General features: G+C 37.6%; 1 protein-coding gene across 1 annotated transcript in view; it reads right to left on the minus strand.

Annotated features, from left to right (window-relative positions):
* The window catches only part of RXFP2 (relaxin family peptide receptor 2), a 120569-nt gene extending 102139 nt beyond the window's left edge, over positions 1–18430 (minus strand). Inside the window, exon 1 of the mRNA XM_063101549.1 lies at positions 18033–18430. Coding sequence (XP_062957619.1) covers positions 18033–18430 — 398 coding nt within the window. The remainder of the gene's footprint in view (positions 1–18032) is intronic.
* Between the last annotated feature and the right edge of the window lie 1058 nt (positions 18431–19488).

Here is a 19488-nt window from a genome sequence, read left to right on the forward strand (position 1 = left end):
ACCAAGTACCAAGTTCCAAGTATTTTGGTAAAAGCAACAGAAACGAACTAATACACTTTTGTATATTTATTTATGTTAATTCGGTGTTGTCCCTCCTGTACTTGTATCATGGATTTGTTTTTAAAACTAAGTAAAGAATTTTCTATATATCCTCATTAAATTGTATCTTACTTGTTTGAGCCCATCGTTTTAACATGTTATGTCTTTTCAACATTTTTGCATCCAACATAATTTTTGTCACCAGCTTTCTAGAACCCGTGAATCCGATAAGCTGGCTTTGTGTACCTACATCCAACTCATTGATTAAAAAGTAGCAAAGAGACAGATCCAAAAACAGAGCTCTGTGGCCCTGCAGATCATATTCTAGTTGCCAATGAGCCTTCAAATAATGCTGGAATTTTTTATCCAACCAAATGAGAATACACCTAACTATACTATCATGTAGCAATAAGAAATATTCTAATGAAGATTTAAAAGACACTGTCAAGTAGCCTGCTTTTATTACAGGTATAATGTTCTTAATTAATAAACTCAGGTAAACAAAAAATGTACTTACATTTTTATTAATTGTATTCTCTATCTTGATCTACCTTTGCACCTGATAGCAATATTCTTAATTTAGGTGAGTCCAGGTAAAATGAGCCAATTTTGTGCCTATCTGATTGTCTCTACATTTTTTAGTGACATATGAAGCAATGTCATTGGTGAAAGTAAAAATTGCAGAGAACATTGTAGGTCTGTGTGATGAACAGAGCTGAGCAGAGAGAAGGTAGGAAGCTGTCATTTTGGAGTGTGGACAAGCAACATATCAGAAATGAGCTAGGATTGCAGACAGTGTTGTGTGCTCATTTGAGATTCTCTCCATGAACTCAAAGAGAAGCAAGTCTGCTTAATTGTACATTTGCTCCAAAGTCGTCGAGCTGCTTGGGTGTAAGAAAGAAGCAGGTGGTTTGTGGGACTGACCATAAGGTTTCAGCTTTGCAAGACCAGTAGAGAGACGATGGGAGGAGTGAAGGGGTTACATTTGAAAACATGGTCCATGAAATCTACGTGGAGTTAGAAGGGCCACAAGGGAACCAGGGAGGGTGAGGGTAGGAAATGGTCAGGTTGATGCTTCAGAAGGTCCAAGAATTTCTGGGGTGGCACTACTTTTTCTTTTAGGCAAGCTAAAAGAAAAAGTGTGGTTATCAGGGAGAAGGCTTTTAGAGATTCCAGGTGTGCTGCTGAGGTGGGAGGAAGTAAGAGATCATCAGAAGAAAAGAACCTGAGGATTTGAGAGGCCAAGATGCATCAATTGTATACGTGGATATCGAAGTTGTTAAGAATGATAACAGGAGTCACAGGGGAAAGGAAGAAAGAGATCAGTTGATAAAGTTATTAATGAATAAGAGGGAGTGGTGAGGAAGGAGGCCTAGAGATGATATCAGCACAGCAGAGTGACAGGAGGCCAAGTCTGATGACATGAACCTCAGACCATCATCTGGAGCATTAGAAACAATGGATGGTCTGAGGCCAACATCAGGGAGATCAAATGTTCAGCTGGTTGCCTCTCCTTTTGCACATTTGTTTGGGTATTGTGGCATGGTGAGGGAAGGGCTGCAAACACAGAGTTAGAAAGAAAACAACAGAAAAACACCCTTCTTTACTTTCTGAAGAGTGTTCATTGTTCATTGTATTTCTACATGCTTAATGCACAACCACTGGCAATAGCAAACATTTGGAGAACAAGGAAGTCAAGATGCTCTAGGCTGGTAGCAAATAATAAGTGAAAAACGTAGTAATAGCTCCACTGTTTCTTTGGCAGTGGAAGAAAGAGTGCCACTCCAGTCATATTAAACATAGGGGTTTTGCCTGAAGACTACTAAAAAAAAAAAAAGCCCAAGCTACAAATAGAAGCAGAGTTGTAATTGAACTCACTTAGCAAAAACAAAATTTTAATAAAATGAAGGGTCTCTGTAAACTTATTATTGATTATTTCTTGTAATGCAGCTGAACAATACTCCTAAGGTTGTTTGGTTTGCTTTTTTACCATAATGTCTTAGAACGATGATTAACTCAGTTTGATGTCTGATTATATAAAATACAATTTACAGCAATCACATAAAAGATATGTGTAAGAAAAGTTTCATTTTATAATGTATTTTGAACAGGTTTTGCCACTCATTAGTTGGAAATGGAGGAAACTAAACAATATAATACAGCATTTGTTAACTCTAGGTATAAATGTATAACATAAAATACAGGTGTATGTATATAATATATAATCTCTCTTCTGTCACCTGTGAAAGTGCTAATGTGTTTTCTGTCACATATTTAAATTGTAGCCATCCATGAAGCCAACCCCAGCCACACCTCCTTTATAAAATCTTCAGCTTCCCTGGGTCTCATGATCTCCTTTTCTTCCAAAATTGAATAGTATGCTCATTTAATGAAATATTATTGGTCATCTGTTATGTACCAGGCACTATACCAAACATTAGGGCAGTGGAGAAAGAATAAGATTAATTAGGAGAAAAATAGTAAAAGCAACAACAAAAACGACTAGTTCTTCTTATTTACCAGGCATTTGTTATAAATGCTTTGCATGTGCTAACTCTTGGATTCCTCAAAACAACATTATGAGGTAGATACCATTATTATCCTCATTTTAGAGATAAGGAAATAGAGATACAGACAGGTTAAGTTACTTAGTAAAGGTCACAGGACTAGTAGGTGGTAGAATCAAATTCAAAAATAGTTCTCCCTGATTCTAAACCTCTTAACAACCTAAGCCATTCAAGGGCTTTGTGCTTCAATTTCTTCATCTCAGGAAAAAAAAAGGGTAATGCTCTACATTTGCCCTACCTAATTATAGGGTTGTCGTGAGGTTCAAATAAGAATAGATTTGGAACTACTTAAAAAATTAAATCTGCTGTTATAATGCAAAGTATTGCTTACTGTAATATTACCTATGAATTGCTCTATGTGGACTAACTCATTTAATTCTCAAAGCGATGCTCTGTGATAGCACTTAAGATTGTCCCATTTTATGATGGGGGAACTGGGATACAGAGAGTTCATACCACTGTTAAGGATTCAAGTCCAGGGAGTTTGACCCCAAAGGCATGCTCTATTCTCTAAATTCTGCTGCTTTATTCCTGAACTTTATTCTGTGGACAGTAGCCGGGGCCAGGCTGGGCTGGGCATCCACGGTGGTAGCTACAGGCACTGCTGAGGTTAGGACAAGCTTCAGGGAGTGTGCTACTCCTTTCCCTGGACTCATTCTTAACCTGGGTCCTGATACTGTACCAGTGAGCTCTGTCCTCCCTGTGAGTGCCACCCCTCACCCTTCCAGCAAAATGACAGGACAGCAGAGCCGTGCCATGAAGCTCCCTACTGAGTAAGCTCCTGCGCCCCACAAGGTATCTGCAGTGATAAGCAAGGTCCCCTTCACCAAATAGCACAGCCACTTTTCCCATGACAAATGCTTAGAATACGTGGTTCCTATAGTTCCTGATTGCTTCATTGTGAAAATTTTCTGTGGCCACAACATACTGCCTCCAGAAAACATCCTTCCACTTTTGCTTATCTCTTATTCTCAGAGTCTTTCTTTAAACTGAACTGTAAATTGCTTAAATTGAACTGTGGATTAAACCTTTTTGGACTGGTTCAAGATTTGCCCTCTACTTCTCATAGTAAATATGGGTTTGGTTTGACATCTACACACCTGGTTGCTCTGGCTGACAATCTCCTTGTCTGATAACTCACTCTGGGATCTATGCGTGTGGGAGTGGGAGGTGGGCGGGGTTACCTACTGATATGGCAACAGCCATCCCCCTCTACAGCACACTGCATCCCTGTATTGGAGAATCAAAATCCACATTTTCAAGCTTAAAGTTCTTTTAAAAATTTTTTATTTTAACTTCTCAATATACATTGTAGTTGATTTTCATGACCCTTTACCTGTTCCTCTTCCCCCCTCCTTTTCTCCCCCCCCCCCGACATCATATCTGTTTACTTGTCTTAAACAGTTCAAGGAATTGTTGTGATTGTTGTCTTCTTCCCCTTCCTTTATTTGTTTGTGTGTTTATTTATTTACTTATTTTTTTACTCCCACAAAAAAGTGAGTACATGTGGTATTTCTCTTTCTGTGCCTGACTTGTTTCAATTAATATAATTTTCTCTAAGTCCATCCATGTTGTTGCAAATGGTAGTATTTCATTCTTTTTAATAGCAGAGTAGAATTCCATTGTGTAGATGTACCACAGTTTCCTTATCCACTCATCTAGTGATGGACATTTGGGCTGGTTCCAACTCTTGGCTATTGTAAATAGTGCTGCAATGAACATTGGAGTACAGGTATCCCTTTGGCATGATGATTTCCATTCATGTGGGTATATTCCCAACAGTGGAATAGCTGGCTAAAATGGTAGATCTATATGTAATTGTTTGAGAAACCTCCATACCATTTTCCATAAAGGTTGCACCATTTTGCAGTCCCACCAACAGTGTATGAGAGTTGCTTTTTCTCTGCAACCTCTCCAGCACTTCATTGTCAGTCTTTTGGATATTAGCCATCTGGTTTGGAGTGAGATCGTATCTCAAAGTGGTCTTGATTTGCATTTCCCAGATTCTGAGTGATGTTGAGCATTTTTTCATGTGTCTGTTGGCCATTCATATATCTTCCTTTGAGAAATGCCTATTCAGGTCCTTTACACACTTTTTAATTGGGTTATTTCTTTGCTGTAAAGCTGTTTGAGTTCCCTATATATTCTGGATATTAGTCCTTTGTCAGATGTATATTTTGCAAATATTTTCTCCCACACTGTTGGTTGTCTTTTCAGTCTGTTGATTGTTTCTTTTGCTGTGCAGAAGCTTTCTAGTTTGATATAATCCAATTTGTTTATTTTTCCTTTAGTTGCCTGTGCTTTTGGGGTCCTATTCATGAAGTCTGTACCCATTCCTACTTCCTGGAGTGTTTCTCCTATGTTTTCTCGAAGGAGTTTTATTGTTTTGGGATGAATATTTAATTCTGTAGTCTATTTTGAATTGATTTTGGTTTATGGTGAGAGGTTCATGTCTAGTTTCATTCTCCTACTTATGAATATCCAGTTTTCCAAGCACCATTTGTTGAAGAGGCAGTCTTCTCCCCAGTGTGTAGATTTGGTGCCTTTGTCAGAGAACAGATGGCTGTAGGTGTATGGGTTGATTTCTGGGTTCTCTATTCTATTCCATTGATCCATGTATCTCTTTTTATGACAGAACCATGCTGTTTTGGTTATTATAGCTTTGTAATATAGTTTAAAGTCAGGTTGTCTTTGTGTTATGCTTCCAGCCTTATTTTTTCCTCAGCATTGCTTATGCTATGTGTGGTCTTCTGTTATTCCATATATGTCTGGATAGATTTTTCCATTTCTGAGAAAAATGTCATGGGAATTTTGATGGGGATTGCATTGAATCTGTAGATCACTTTGGGTAATATGGACATTTTCACAATGTTTATTCTTCCAATCCAAGATCATGGGATATCTTTCCATCTTCTGTGTCCTTTTAAATTTCTCTCAACAGTGGTTTGTTCTCTTCATAGAGATTTTTCACATTCTTGGTTAACTTTATTCCTAAGTATTTTATTTTTTTTGGTGGCTATTGTAAATGGGCTAGCTTTCTTGATTTCTTTTTCTGCATTGTCACTGTTGGAGTATAGAAATGCTACTGATTTTTGTGTGTTGATTTTGTATCCTGCAACTTTGCTGAAATCATTTATCAACTCTAAGAGTTTTTTTGTAGAAGCTTTAGGCTGTTCAATATATAGGATTATATCATCCGCAAAAAGGAACAGTTTGACTTCATCTTTTCCAATCTGGATGCCCTTTATTTCCTTCTCTTCTCTGATTGCTCTGGCTAGTACTTCCAACACTGTGTTGCATAGGAGTGGTGAGAGTGGGCATCCTTTTCTAGTTCCTGTTCTTAAGGGAAAAGCTTTTCCCCATTCAGAATGATATTGGCAGTGGGCTTATCATATATGGCTTTAATCGTGTTGAGATACTTTCCATCTATACCTAACTTGTAGAGAGTCTGTATCATGAACGAATGTTGAATTTTGTCAAATGCTTTTTCAGCATCTATAGAGATGATCATATGGTTTTCATCTTTGTTTTTATGGATGTGGTGTATCAATTTATTGTTTTTTGTATGTTGGACCAAACTTGCATCCCTGGGATGAATCTCACTTGATCAGGGTGTATAATTTTGTGTATGTGTTGATGTATTCTGTTAGCTAGTATTTTATTCAGGATTTTTGCATCTATATTCATCAAGGACTTTGCCCTGTGGTTTTCTATTTTTGATGTATCTTTGTCTGGTTTTGGTATCAGGGTGATGTTTGCCTCATAGAATGAGTTTGGGAGAATGGCCTCTGTTTCAATCTTTTGGAACAGTTTGTAGAGAGTTGGTATCAGTTCCTCTTTGAAGGTCTGGTAGAACTCTGCAGTGAACCCATCCGATCCTGGGCTTTTCTTTGTTGGGAGCCTTCTGATAACAGCTTCAATCTGTTTTATTTTTATTGGTCTGTTCAGATTTTCTGTATCTTCTTGTCTCAGTCTTGGTAGTTTGTATATGTCCAGAAATTTATACATTTCCTTCAGGTTATGGCATTTCTTGGCAAATAGTTGTTTGTAGTAGTCTCTAATGATTTGTATTTCTGAGGTATCAGTTATAATATCATCTTTTTCATTTCTGATTTTTGTTATTTGGGTCTTCTTTTCTTAGTTAGCCTTGCTAAAGGTTTGTCGATTTTATTTATCTTTTCCAAAAACCAACTTTCTGTTTCATTGATCTTTTGTATTGTTTTTCAGGTTTCTATTTCATTTAGTTCTGCTCTCATCTTAATTATTTCTTTCTGTCTACTAACTTTGGGTTTGGATTGTTCTTGTTTTTCTAGATCTTTAAGGTGAAGTATAGGTTGTTTATTTGCCATCTCTCCATTCTTTTGAAGTAAGCATTTAATGAGATAAATTTCCCACTTAGTACTGCTTTTGCTGTATCCCACAAGTTTTGGTATGATGTATCATTGTTTTCATTAGTTTCAAGAAATTTTTTGATTTCCTTTTTAATTTCTTCTTAGACCCATATGTCATCTTGAGTGTTGTTTAATTTCCATCTGTTTGTAGTTTGCAGAGTTTCGTTTGTTATTGATTTCTAATTTTAAACCATTGTGATAAAAAAATACATGAAATAATTCCAGTTTTTTAAAAATATTTTTGAGACTAGCTTTGTGCCCTAACATGTGGCCTATTTTGGAGAATTATCCATGTGCCTATGAGAAGAATGAATATTCTGAGCTTATTGGATAGAATGTTCTGTAGATATCAGCCAAGTCTAATTGGTCTAAAATGTTGTTTAGATCTTGTGTTTCTCTATTGATTTTTTGCCTAGATGATCTGTCCAATGTTGAGAGTGGGGTGTTCAGGTCTCCTGCTCTTATGGTGTTAGTGTCTATCTCATTCTTTAGATCTAATAGATTTTGCTTTATAAATCTGGCTGCTCCAACAGTGGGTGAGTATATATTTATGATTGTTATGTCTTCTTGATGGATAGATCCTTTTATCATTATATAGTGGCCTTTTTATCTCTTTTTAAGATTTTTGCTTTAAAGTCTATTTTATCTGATATAAAAATAGGTACTCCAGCTCATTTTTCATTTCTATTTGCATGATATATCTTTTTCCATCCATTCACTCTTAGTTTATGAAGTGTGTCTTTACAGGTCCTGTGAGTCTCTTGAAGGCAGCATATTGTTGGGTCCATCATTTTAATCCTGTCAGTGAGTCTGTGTCTTTTGAGTGGGGAATTTAATCCCTTTACGTTTTGGGATATTATTGAAAGGTGTTGATTTAATCCTAGCATTTTATTGATTTTTTAAAGATGTCCTAAGTACTTTTTGTTCTTTTCTTCCCAATTTTCTGTTTGTCTTCTGTATTTGTTGGTTTCTTGGGGTGGTAGATAAACTATGTGTTTTCTTTATTGTTGGCCTTTTTGTTTTGCTGGTAGGTTTTGTTCCTTCTTGAGCATTCATGGCAGTGATGGTTGCTTTTGAGGTATCAAACCCAGTACTTTCTTGAGAATTTCTAGTAAGGCTGGTTATGTGGTAGTGAACTTCCACAGTTTTTGTTTGTCTGAGACATATACTATTTGTCCTTCATTTTGGAAGGATAGCCTCGCTGGGTAAAGTATTCTTGGCTGGCCATTTTTGTCCTTTAGTATTTTGAATATATCATCCCATTCTTTTTTGGCTTTTGGGGTTTCTTATGAAAAGTCTGATGTTAGTCTGATTGGGGCTCCCTTAGAGGTTATTTGCCACTTCTCTCTTGCAGCTGTTAAGATTCTTTCTCCGTTTTTGAGTTTTGCTAGTTTGACTATCACATGTCTTGGAGAGGACCTTTTTGGGTTGAGTATGTTTGGGGGTCTTTGGGCCTCTTGAATCTGGAGATCTGTGACTTTCTCTATACCTGGGAAATTTTCTGCTATTATTTTATTGAATATGTTTTCAATACCATTTCCTTTTTCCTCCCCTTCTGGAATACCCATAATTCAGATATTTGAGTGCTTAAGGTTGTCTGTTATCTCTCTTAGATTTTCTTCAGTTTTTAAAATTCTTTTTTCTTTTTTCTGGTCAGTCTGTCTTAATTCAAACAGCCTGTCTTCGAGGTCAGAAATTCTCTCTTCTGCTTGTTCTAGCCTGCTGGTTTGACTCTCTGTTATGTTTTTTATTTCATTGAATGAATCCTTCTGTGCCACAAGCTCTGCTACGTTCTTTTTCAAGGCATTGATTTCTTTGTACATTTCTTCTTTCAGATCCTATATATTTTTTCTCATTTCATTGTGTTGTCTGAGTTTTCTTGTATCTCCTTTAGTTTCCTTAGAATTGTTGTTCTAAATTCCTTATCAGTCATTCCAAAGACTTCTTGTTTTATAGGATCTAGAGCTAGAGAGTTATTATTTTCCTTTGGTGGTGATGTATTTTCTTGATTTTTTGTATTTCTGGTATGTTTACTTTGGTGTTTTGTCATTGTGGCAGGGGTATCACAGTCCCTTCATTTCACCCTGATGTCTGGCTTGGATCCTGAAAGGACTACCAATTCTGGGCAGCAGATACTCGCCTGGGCTGGGGGTCCCTCAGTGCCTGCCTGTTCTAGTGCAGCTGACTTAGGTCTAATGGCCCTGGCAGCTCTCAGGCCTCTCTGCTCCACAGGGACTGGACTGAGCAGGGGGTCCCATGTCACCTGCTTCTTCTGGCACTGTTGAGTTGGGGCATGTGGACCCTGCAGCTCTTGGGCCCTCTGTTCAGCAGGGACTGGCCTGGACTGGGGTCCTGTGGTGCCTGACTTTTCCAGTTCGGCTGACTTGGTGAGTGGGGGCCTGGTGGCTCTTAAGCCTCTCTAAGTGGCAAGTACTCTCCTGGGCAGGAGGTCCTATGGTGCCTGCCTTTTCCGGCATGGCTGACTTGGGGTGTGTGGGCCCCACAGCTTGGTCCTCTCTGGGCAGCGGGCACTGGCCTGGACAGGGGTCCCATGGCATGAGGCTCCTGCCTGTTCCAGTGCAGATCTTGGGCCTCCTTTCATTGCTTTATAATAGTTGAAATTTGGTTGATTTGTGGGAGAGAGTGACACTAGGAACCATCTACTCTGCCATCTTGACGGGAACCCACAAAATTAATGTTCTAAACATGATAATGAGACTAATTTTGTAGACCCATTATTTCCTCCCATTATTTGACATTAGGAGTCTTTCTGTAAGAGCAGAGTATCTGTTAACTCCCTGTGGAACTATGTGTAATGAAACACATTTTGGGAAATTTTGGAAAACTGGTGTAAAATTGAAATTGCAGTCAAGTACTAATCTTAAAGACACTGTTCTTCAGGTTCTAATCTCATCAAAAAATAAGATTAATATTTTCTCCCAATAGATTTTAACTTTTTTTTTTTTAGTTCACATGGGGGCAAAACATTGTAGAGAGCACTCTACACAAATTCTGAATTATTAAAATGTAAAACTATTTAGCGGTTCAAGAAAGGAAAATATTCTATTGATGTGTAGAATAATTTTTAGATGATGGTACATTTAATTACCTCACATGCTCTATGAAAATGAAGAGATATTAGAAATTATCTAGTGCAACTCATTTCACAAAGGAAAAACTTGAAGAAATCTGAAGTTCAGAAAAATAAGAGATTCTGTCCCTAATCACGCAGCTAGTTAGCAAGAGGGAGCTAGAATGCAAGACTCCAAATCCATAGCTCCATTTTCATTTAATGAATAGTTTGATTCCAACTGAAATTGGAGCATAAAAGACATAATTTCATAAGTCAAATAGATGTATGTGATTTATGCTCAGCATTCCAGCAGGTATAATAGAAAGCATATTTTCACTTCCCCCTCTAGATCTTTTTGAAGATACCCATCTTGCGAGTTGTGCAAAATGTCAGATGCTCTTTTCAAATATTGTAAAAATATCTTTAGAATGCTGCAAGCAAGGAAATTCAGAAATTAACGGCAGAAGTACCATTCTTGTATGAATCAGAGTTTATCTTCCATGAAAATATTTACAAAGACCACTCAAGATATTTAGGAGCCCACTGTTGGTATTTCATATAAATTTAAAAAAATTCTCTATAAAATTTCTTTGAAGAGGAGATTCACAAGGCTTGACATATCCAGTGAGAGAAAATTTCCATCTACTAGTAGAGTTGTTAGTAGTTCAACAAAATACTGACACACAATATAAACATTTATTGCCCCCAAACATATTCTGTAAGATCTGAAATAAAACTTTATATCACATTTTATTACACAATTCTTTTATTTTCTTCTTTTACTTTGATACAAGTGAAAAGAACAAAAATTTCTCTCACTTATTCAAAGACAAATATATTAAATTATTATTTCCTTAGATCATCCATGACACCAAAATTCCTTCCATCCAGTAATAGACAGGAAGTAAAGAAAAGAAACCCAATTTTAACAAATGGAAATCACAAGTATTTTTCAAGGGTGGTATTGGGAGCCTTGCCAGGTATCAGGTGGTGTTTTCACTGTAAAAAGAGAAATATTAAGTAAGCCACAAACCTGTTTATAAAGACAACTTGGAAGCAGTCTATATTTGAATTGATTTATAAAAAGAAAAGGCTTTCTTTACCTTAGGTAAACTCAAAAATTCAAAATAAATTTTGTGTTTACAATATAGTGAAAATAATTTCAAATAGAAATTTTCAGAAGTGAAATAATTTCCTTAGATATTTGAGAACTTTTGTGCACTGGTTTAAGAATTAAGGATTTATTTTTAAGTAATTCTTTTGCATACCGATGTGATATTTTTAGAGGTAATCACTTTTCTTCTCAAGAAATTTCAGAATTAAATTAATTTCTGTAATTAACTAAGATGTTTAGAAAAATTTCGGTAAATTTCTCTGGGTGTAGAACCACCGCCAACCCAGTTGTAGTAGCGCTTTGGTGGGAGATGTCTAGCTTTTATTGCTGTGGCTCTTTTTAGAATATGACATACCTTCTACTTTATCTTTGGTTTTGTGGTTTAATAACCACAGGTAAATCCCACTAAGCATCACATGACATTTATATTTGGGACTAAGTAGATTGGCTGGTTGCGTTAGGGGGCAAGGAAGAAGGCCATTGTTTCAATCATTCATGCATTCTTTCAGTCAAATATATATCCAGATTAAGTATGTCTCAGGCACTCTTCAAGGCACTGGGGATATAGAGATATAAGATACTCTTAAGAGTTAATAGTATAATGGGATAGAAATACAAGTAATTATTATTTTTAAAAATTATTTATTTATTTATTTATAAATATTTTAAATTTATTATTAGCATATCATTCTTACAAATCATGATATTTCTTTATGCCCTTTGCCTGACCTGTCACTTCCCAAACTCCCTCCCTCCCTCCTCCACATCTCTAGTATCCTTAGGTTCGTTCTCTCCTTCTGAAAGTTCAACATACTGTTGTGGTCTTTTCTTTCCTTCTTCCCTCCTTCCCTCCCCCCACCCCCTTCCTTTCTAGCAGCCAGTTATGAGTGAGAACATGTGGTATTTCTGTTTCTTTGTCTGGCTTATTTCAATTAACATAATTTTCTCCAGACTCATCCATGTTGCTGCAAATGGCAGAATTTCATTCTTTTTAATGGCTGAATATTATTACATTGTGTATATATACCACATTTTCTTTATCCAGTTGTCTGTCAATGGACCCTTAGTATGATTCCATAATTTGGCTATCATACGTAGAGCTGTGATGAACACGAGAGTGCAGGTATCCCTTCAACATGATGATTTCCATTCCTTTGGATATATACCCAGTAGTGGGATTGCTGGATCATATGGTAGCTCTATCTGCAGTTGTTTGAGAAACCTTCATACTGATTTTCAGAATGGATGTACTAATTTATAGTTCCACCAAAAGTGTAGAAGAGTTCCCCTTTCCCCACATCCTTGCCAGCATTTGTTATTTTCAGTCTTTTTAATAATGGCCAGTCTAACTGGGGTGGGATGATATCTCAGTCTGGTTTTGATCTGCATTTCTCTGATGACTAGTGATGCTGAGCATTTTTTCATGTACCTGTTGGCCATTTTATGTCTTCCTTTGAAAAATGTTTATTCATTTGCCCTACTTTGAATTATATTATTTGGTTTTACTTTTAATTATACTTGTTGCGTCCTTTGCCCTACTTTTAATTATATTATTTGGGTTTTTTTGTTTGTTTGTTTACTGTATAGTTGTTTGAGTTCTTTGAGAAATACAAGTAATTATTTTTTATTTTTTCCTGTTTAATTAAATTAAATTAATAAATTAATTTTTTTTCTTAATTTTATTTTTTCGATATACATTGTGGTTGATTATTGTGACCCATTACCAAAACCTCCCTCCCTCCTCCCTCTTCGCCCTCCCACCCAACAATGTCCTTTCTGTTTGCTTGTCATGTCAACTTCAAGGAATTGTAGTTGTTATATCTTCTCCCCCCCCCGGTTTTGTGTGTGTGTGTGTGTGTGTGTGTGTGTGTGTGTGTGTGTGTGAATTTATTTATTTATTTTTAGCTCCCACCAATAAGTGAGAAAATGTGGTATTTCTCTTTCTGTGCCTGACTTGTTTCACTTAATATAATTCTCTCAAGGTCCATCCATGTTGTTGCAAATGGCAGTATTTCATTCGTTTTTATAGCTGAGTAGTATTCCATTGTGTAGATGTACCACATTTTCCATATCCACTCATCCGATGATGGACATTTGGGCTGGTTCCAACTCTTGGCTATGGTAAAGAGTGCTGCGATGAACATTGGGGAACAGGTATGCCTTCGACTTGATGATTTCCATTCCTCTGGGTATATTCCCAGCAGTGGGATAGCTGGGTCATATGGCAGATCTATCTGCAATTGTTTGAGGAACCTCCATACCATTTTCCATAGAGGCTGCACCATTTTGCAGTCCCACCAACAATGTATGAGAGTTCCTTTTTCTCCACAACCTCGCCAGCATTTATCGTTCAGAGTCTTTTGGATTTTAGCCATCCTAACTGGAGTGAGATGGTATCTCAGTGTAGTTTTGATTTGCATTTCCTGGATGCTGAGTGATGTTGAGCATTTTTTCATATGTCTGTTGGCCATTTGTATATCTTCCTTAGAGAAATGCCTACTTAGCTCTTTTGCCCATTTTTTAATTGGGTTACTTGTTTTTTTCTTGTAAAGTTGTTTGAGTTCCTTGTATATTCTGGATATTAATCCTTTGTCAGATGTATATTTTGCAAATATTTTCTCCCACTCTGTTGGTTGTCTTTTAACTCTGTTAATTGTTTATTTTGCTGTGCAGAAGCTCTTTAGTTTGATATAATCCCATGTGTTAATTTTTCCTTTGGTTGCCCGTGCTTTTGGAGTCGTATTCATAAAGTCTGTATCCAGTCCTATTTCCTGAAGTGTCTGTCCTATGTTTTCTTTAAGAAGTCTTATTGTTTCAGGGTGTATATTTAATTCTTTAATCCATTTTGAGTTGACTTTAGTGTATGGTGAAAAGTATGGGTCTAGTTTCATTCTCCTGTATATGGATATGCAGTTCTCCCAGCACCATTTGCTGAAGAGGCAGTCCCTTCCCCAGTGTATAGGCTTCGTGCCTTTGTCAAAGATCAGATGGCTGTAGGTGTGTGGGTTGATTTCTGGATTCTCTATTCTATTCCATTGATCACTGTGTCTGTTTTTATGCCAGTACCATATTGTTTTGGTTATTATAGCTTTGTAGTATAGTTTAAAGTCAGGTAGTGTTATGCCTCCAGCTTTACTTTTTTTGCTCAGCGTTGTTTTGGCCATGCGTGGTCTTTTGTTATTCCATATAAATGTCTGGATAGTTCTTTCCATTTCTGAGAAAAATGTCATTGGAATTTTGATAGGGATTGCATTGAATTTGTATATCACCTTGGGTAGTATGGACATTTCACAATGTTAATTCTTCCAATCCAAGAGCATGGGATATCTTTCCATCTTCTTGTATCCTATCTAATTTCTCTCAGCAGTGGTTTGTAGTTATCATTATAGAGATTTTTCACCTCCTTGGTGAACTCAATTCCTAAGTATTTTATTTTTTTCGTGGCTATTGTAAATGGGCAAGCTTTCTTGATTACTCTTTCTGCTTGTTCACTATTGGAGAATAGAAATGCTACTGATTTTTGTGTGTTGATTTTGTATCCTGCTACTCTGCTGAAATCATTGATCAATTTCAAGAGCTTTTCCCCATTGAGGATGATATTGGCAGTGGGTTTGGCATATATGGCTTTAATTATGTTGAGATACTTTCCCTCTATACCTAACTTATAGACGGTCTTTGTCATGAATGAATGCTGAACTTTATCAAATGCTTTTTCAGCATCTATAGAGATGATCATATTGTCCTTGTGTTTGAGTTTATTAATATGGTGTATCACATTTATTGATTTGCGTATGTTGAACCAACCTTGCATCCCTGGGATGAATCCCACTTGATCGTTGTGAATAATTTTACATATGTGTTGCTGTATTCTGTTTGCTAGTATTTTAGTGAGGATTTTTGCATCTATATTCATCAAGGATATCAGCTGGTAGTTTTCTTTTTTGGTTATATCTTTACCTGGTTTTGGTATCAGGATGATGTTTGCTTCATAGAATGAGTTTGCTAGATTTGCACCCGTTTCAATCTTTTGGAATAGTTTGTAAAGAATCGGTGTCAATTCCTCTTTGAATGTTTGGTAAAATTCTGCTGTGAATCCATCTGGTCCTGGGCTTTTCTTTGTTGGGAGCCTTCTGATAACAGCTTCAATCTCCTTTATTGTTATTAGTCTGTTCAAATTTTCTACATCTTCATGGCTCAGTTTTGGGAGCTTGTGTGTGTCCAGAAATTTATCCATTTCCTCCAGATTTTCAAACTTGTTGGCGTATAGTTGTTTATAGTAGTCTCGAATGATTCCTTGTATTTCAGATGAATCAGTTGTAATATCACCTTTTTCATTTCTAATTTTTGTTATTTGAGTCTTCTCTCTTCTTTTTTTTGTTAGCCATGCTAATGGTTTGTCAATTTTATTTATCTTTTCAAAAAACCAACTTTTTGATTCATTGATCTTTCGTATTGTTTTTTGGGTTTCAATTTCATTCAGTTCTGCTCTGATCTTAATGATTTCTTTCCATCTGCTAAGTTTAGTTTTGGATTGTTCTTGTTTTTCTAGATGTTTAAGGTGAAGTGTTAGGTTGTTCACTTGCCTTCTTTCCATTCTTCTGAAGTGAGCATTTAATGCAATAAATTTCCCCCTTAATACTGCTTTTGCAGTATCCCACAGGTTTTGGTATAATGTATCATTATTTTCATTAGTTTCAATAAATTTTTTGATTTCCTGCTTGATTTCTTCTTGGACCCATATGTCATTACGTAGAATGCTGTTTAACTTCCATGTGTTTGTATAGTTTCCAGAATTTCATTTCTTATTGATTTCTAGTTTTAATCCATTATGGTCTGAGAAAATACATGGGATAATTCCAATTTTTTTGAATTTGTTGAAACTTGATTTGTGATCTAATATGTGATCTATCCTGGAGAATGATCCATGTGCTGATGAGTAGAATGAATATTCTGAGGTTGTTGGGTGGAATGTTCTGTAGATATCTGCCAATTCCAATTGGTGTAGAGTATTGTTTAGATCTTGTGTTTATCTGCTGATTGTTTGCCTAGATGATCTGTTCAATATTGACAGTGGGGTGTTCAGGTCCCCTGCTATTATGGTATTAGTGTCTGTTCCCTTCTTTAGGTCTAATAGAGTTTGTTTTATAAATCTGGCTGCTCCAACATTGGGTGCGTACATATTTATGATTGTTATGTCTTCTTGATGGATCAGTCCTTTTATCATTATGTAGTGTCCCTCATTGTCTCTTTTTATGGTTTTTAGTTTAAAGTCTATTTTGTCAGATATAAGAATAGCTACTCCAGCTCATTTTTCTTTTCTGTTTGCGTGGTAAATCTTTTTCCAACCTTTCACTCTTAGTCTATGTGAGTCTATATGGGTGAGGTGGGTCTCTTGAAGGCAGCATATAGTTGGGTCCTCCTTTTTAATCCAGTCAGCCAGTCTGTGTCTTTTGATTGGGGAATTTAAGCCTTTTACATTAAGAGTTGTTATTGAAAGGTGTTGATTTATTCCTAGCATTTTATTGGTTGTTTGGTTGTCTTAGGTGTCTTTTGTTCCTTGCTTTCTGATTTACTGTTTGGTTTCTTTGTTTGTTGGTTCCTTAGGTTGTAGATAGCCTTTTTGTTTGTTTGTTTTCTCTTCATGAATGCCATTTTCTTATACTAGTGGGTTTAGATTTTTCTTGAGTTTTTCTGGCAGTGGTAGTTATTTTTCAGGAACCAAACCCAGTACTCCCTTGAGAATTTCTTGTAAGGGTGGTTGTGTGGTGGTGAACTCCCAGTTTTTGTTTGTCTGAGAAATATACTATTTGCCCCTCATTTCGGAAGGATAGCCTTGCGGGGTAGAGTATTCTTGGCTGACAATCTCTGTCTTTTAGTATTTTGAATACATCATCCCATTCCTTTCTAGCTTTTAGGGTTTGTGATGAAAAGTCTGATATTAGCCTGATTGGGGCTCCCTTATAGGTGATTTGACGCTTCTCTCTTGCAGCTTTTAAGATTCTCTCTTTGTCTTTGAGTTTTGCCAATTTGACTATAACATGTCTTGGAGAAGACCTTTTTGGGTTGAATACGTTTGGAGATCGTTGAGCTTCCTGGATCTGAAGATCTGTGATTTTTCCTATACCTGGGAAGTTTTCTGCCACTATTTTTTTGAATATGTTTTCAATGCCATCTCCTTTTTCCTCCCCTTTTGGGATACCCATGACTCAGATATTTGAGCGCTTAAGGTTGTCTGATATCTCTCTCAGATTTTCTTCAGTGCCTTTGATTTTTTTTATTTTCTTTTTTTTTTTTGTCTGCTTGTGTTATTTCAAACAGCCCATCTTCAAGTTCAGAGGTTCTCTCTTCAACTTCGACAAGCCTGCTGGTTAACTCTCTGTTGTGTTTTTTATTTCGCGGAATAACTTCTTCAGTTCAGCAAGTTCTGCTACATTTTTTTTCAGGGTATTGATTTCCTTGTACATTTCCTCTTTCAGGTCCTGTATACTTTTCCTTGTTTCATCATGATGTCTAGCTGAGTTTTCTTGTATCTCATTCAGTTCCCTTAGAATTATCACTCGAAATTCCTTGTCAGTCATTTCAAGGGCTTCTTGTTCTATAGGATCTAGAGTTTGAGATTTATTATCTTTGGGTGGTGTACTTTCTTGATTTTTCGTATTTCTGGTATCTTTTCTTTGATGTTTATTCATTGTGGCAGGGGGTTTCACAGTCCAGTTTTGACACTATTGACTGACTAAGATGTTGCTGTGGTTGCCAATTTGGTGTGGCTACCTCAGTGACTACTCAGTTGGCCACTAGTGCCTTGTGTGTGTGGTTGCCTTGGGTCTTGGGCCTCTCTGGGGAGCCACCTCTGGTCAGCTTCGACTCTGCCAGGCTGCTGAGTGACAGGGAGGTACCGCAGGGTGTTGCTCATGCCACTTCCACTTCCCCCATTGCTGCTGCCGCTCACGCCACTGCCACCAGCACCACTGCCGCTGGTTCCGCCTCTGCCGGCTCTGCTCCCGCCATTCCCGCCACTACCACCGGTGCCTCTTCCCCCACTGCTGCCGCTGGCATTGGTGCCACTTATGCCGCTGCCACCGCTGCCGCTGCCACCACTGCCAGCTCCTCTGTTGCTGCCGCTGCCGCCGGTTCCTCTGCTGCTGCCGCTGCCACCGCTACTGCTGGCACCGCTGCTGTCGAAGGCACTGCTGCCGCTGCCACTGGTTCCTCTGCTGCTGCTGCTGCCACCGGCTCCGCTACTCATGACCTAGTCATTCCATTCCTAGGTATTTACCTGACTCAATCCCACACGGGGAAGGCTGAAGTGATAGCCACTGATGAAGACTCCCGAAGCCTCCACTTCCCTCAGGATGACCTCAAAAGTCATGAACTCATCTCTGCAGAGAAAGGTAACAGTCTCCGAGATATACAAGTAATTATTAAACAGCATATTCGGTATCACATCATGGATCATGTGGAATAATCTAGGGAAATGTGGAAGAGAAACTTAACCCATTTGAAGCTGGGGAAGGACAAAAAATGAGCAGGAATAGTGCAGAAAAAGAAGGGGAGGAAAGAATGTCTGAGCAGAGGAACTCCATGGGCCATGGCCCAGGTCTGCATCCGATAGTGCTTAGAATGGCTGTGTTTGGGGTGTAAGAGTAGTAGGAGATAAGCCTGGGAGGTGAGTGGGGGCTGGTCCCAAGGAGACTTATATGTCCCTCAAGGAATTTGGGCTTTATGCTGAGGGCAAAGAGAAATCAATAAAGAATTTAAGGCAGAGAACAGCACGATTACTTTTGTATTTTGGAAAGGGGACTGGCAGCAACATGGGGGATAAATTCAGGATGTAGGCAGGTGTTATGCTTTGGATGTGGTTTGACCCCTCCAAAACTCATTGAAATTTGGTCCCCAATGTAACAGTGTTGAGAGATGGTGGCAATTTTAAGAGAAGTGTTTAGATCATGGAGGCCCCACCCTCATGATGGGATTAATACCATTTTTAATGAGGGAGTGAATTCTTGAGGAAGGAGGTTAATTATCATTGTTGTGGAAATGGACTTGGCAAGAAGTGGTCAGCACTTAGAGGGTTGGAGAGTGTGGAATTTATTATGCTGGTGGCCCAGACAAGCTAATGCTTGAAAATCTGGACCCCAAGCTCAGGTCTCACAAAGTTTTTATAAGCAGACTCTTCCAGTGTTTTTACATTTTTTTTTTCTTTTCCCAGCATTCACTAAGCTAGCATAGATAAGCGAGCTTGGTTACAGAAGCCAAAAATGCAAGTAGTGATTAGAGGCCAGACTAGTGTAACAAGCAAACATT

The sequence above is a fragment of the Cynocephalus volans genome, chromosome 7 (genome assembly GCF_027409185.1).
Source record: "Cynocephalus volans isolate mCynVol1 chromosome 7, mCynVol1.pri, whole genome shotgun sequence".
NCBI lineage: Eukaryota > Metazoa > Chordata > Mammalia > Dermoptera > Cynocephalidae > Cynocephalus > Cynocephalus volans.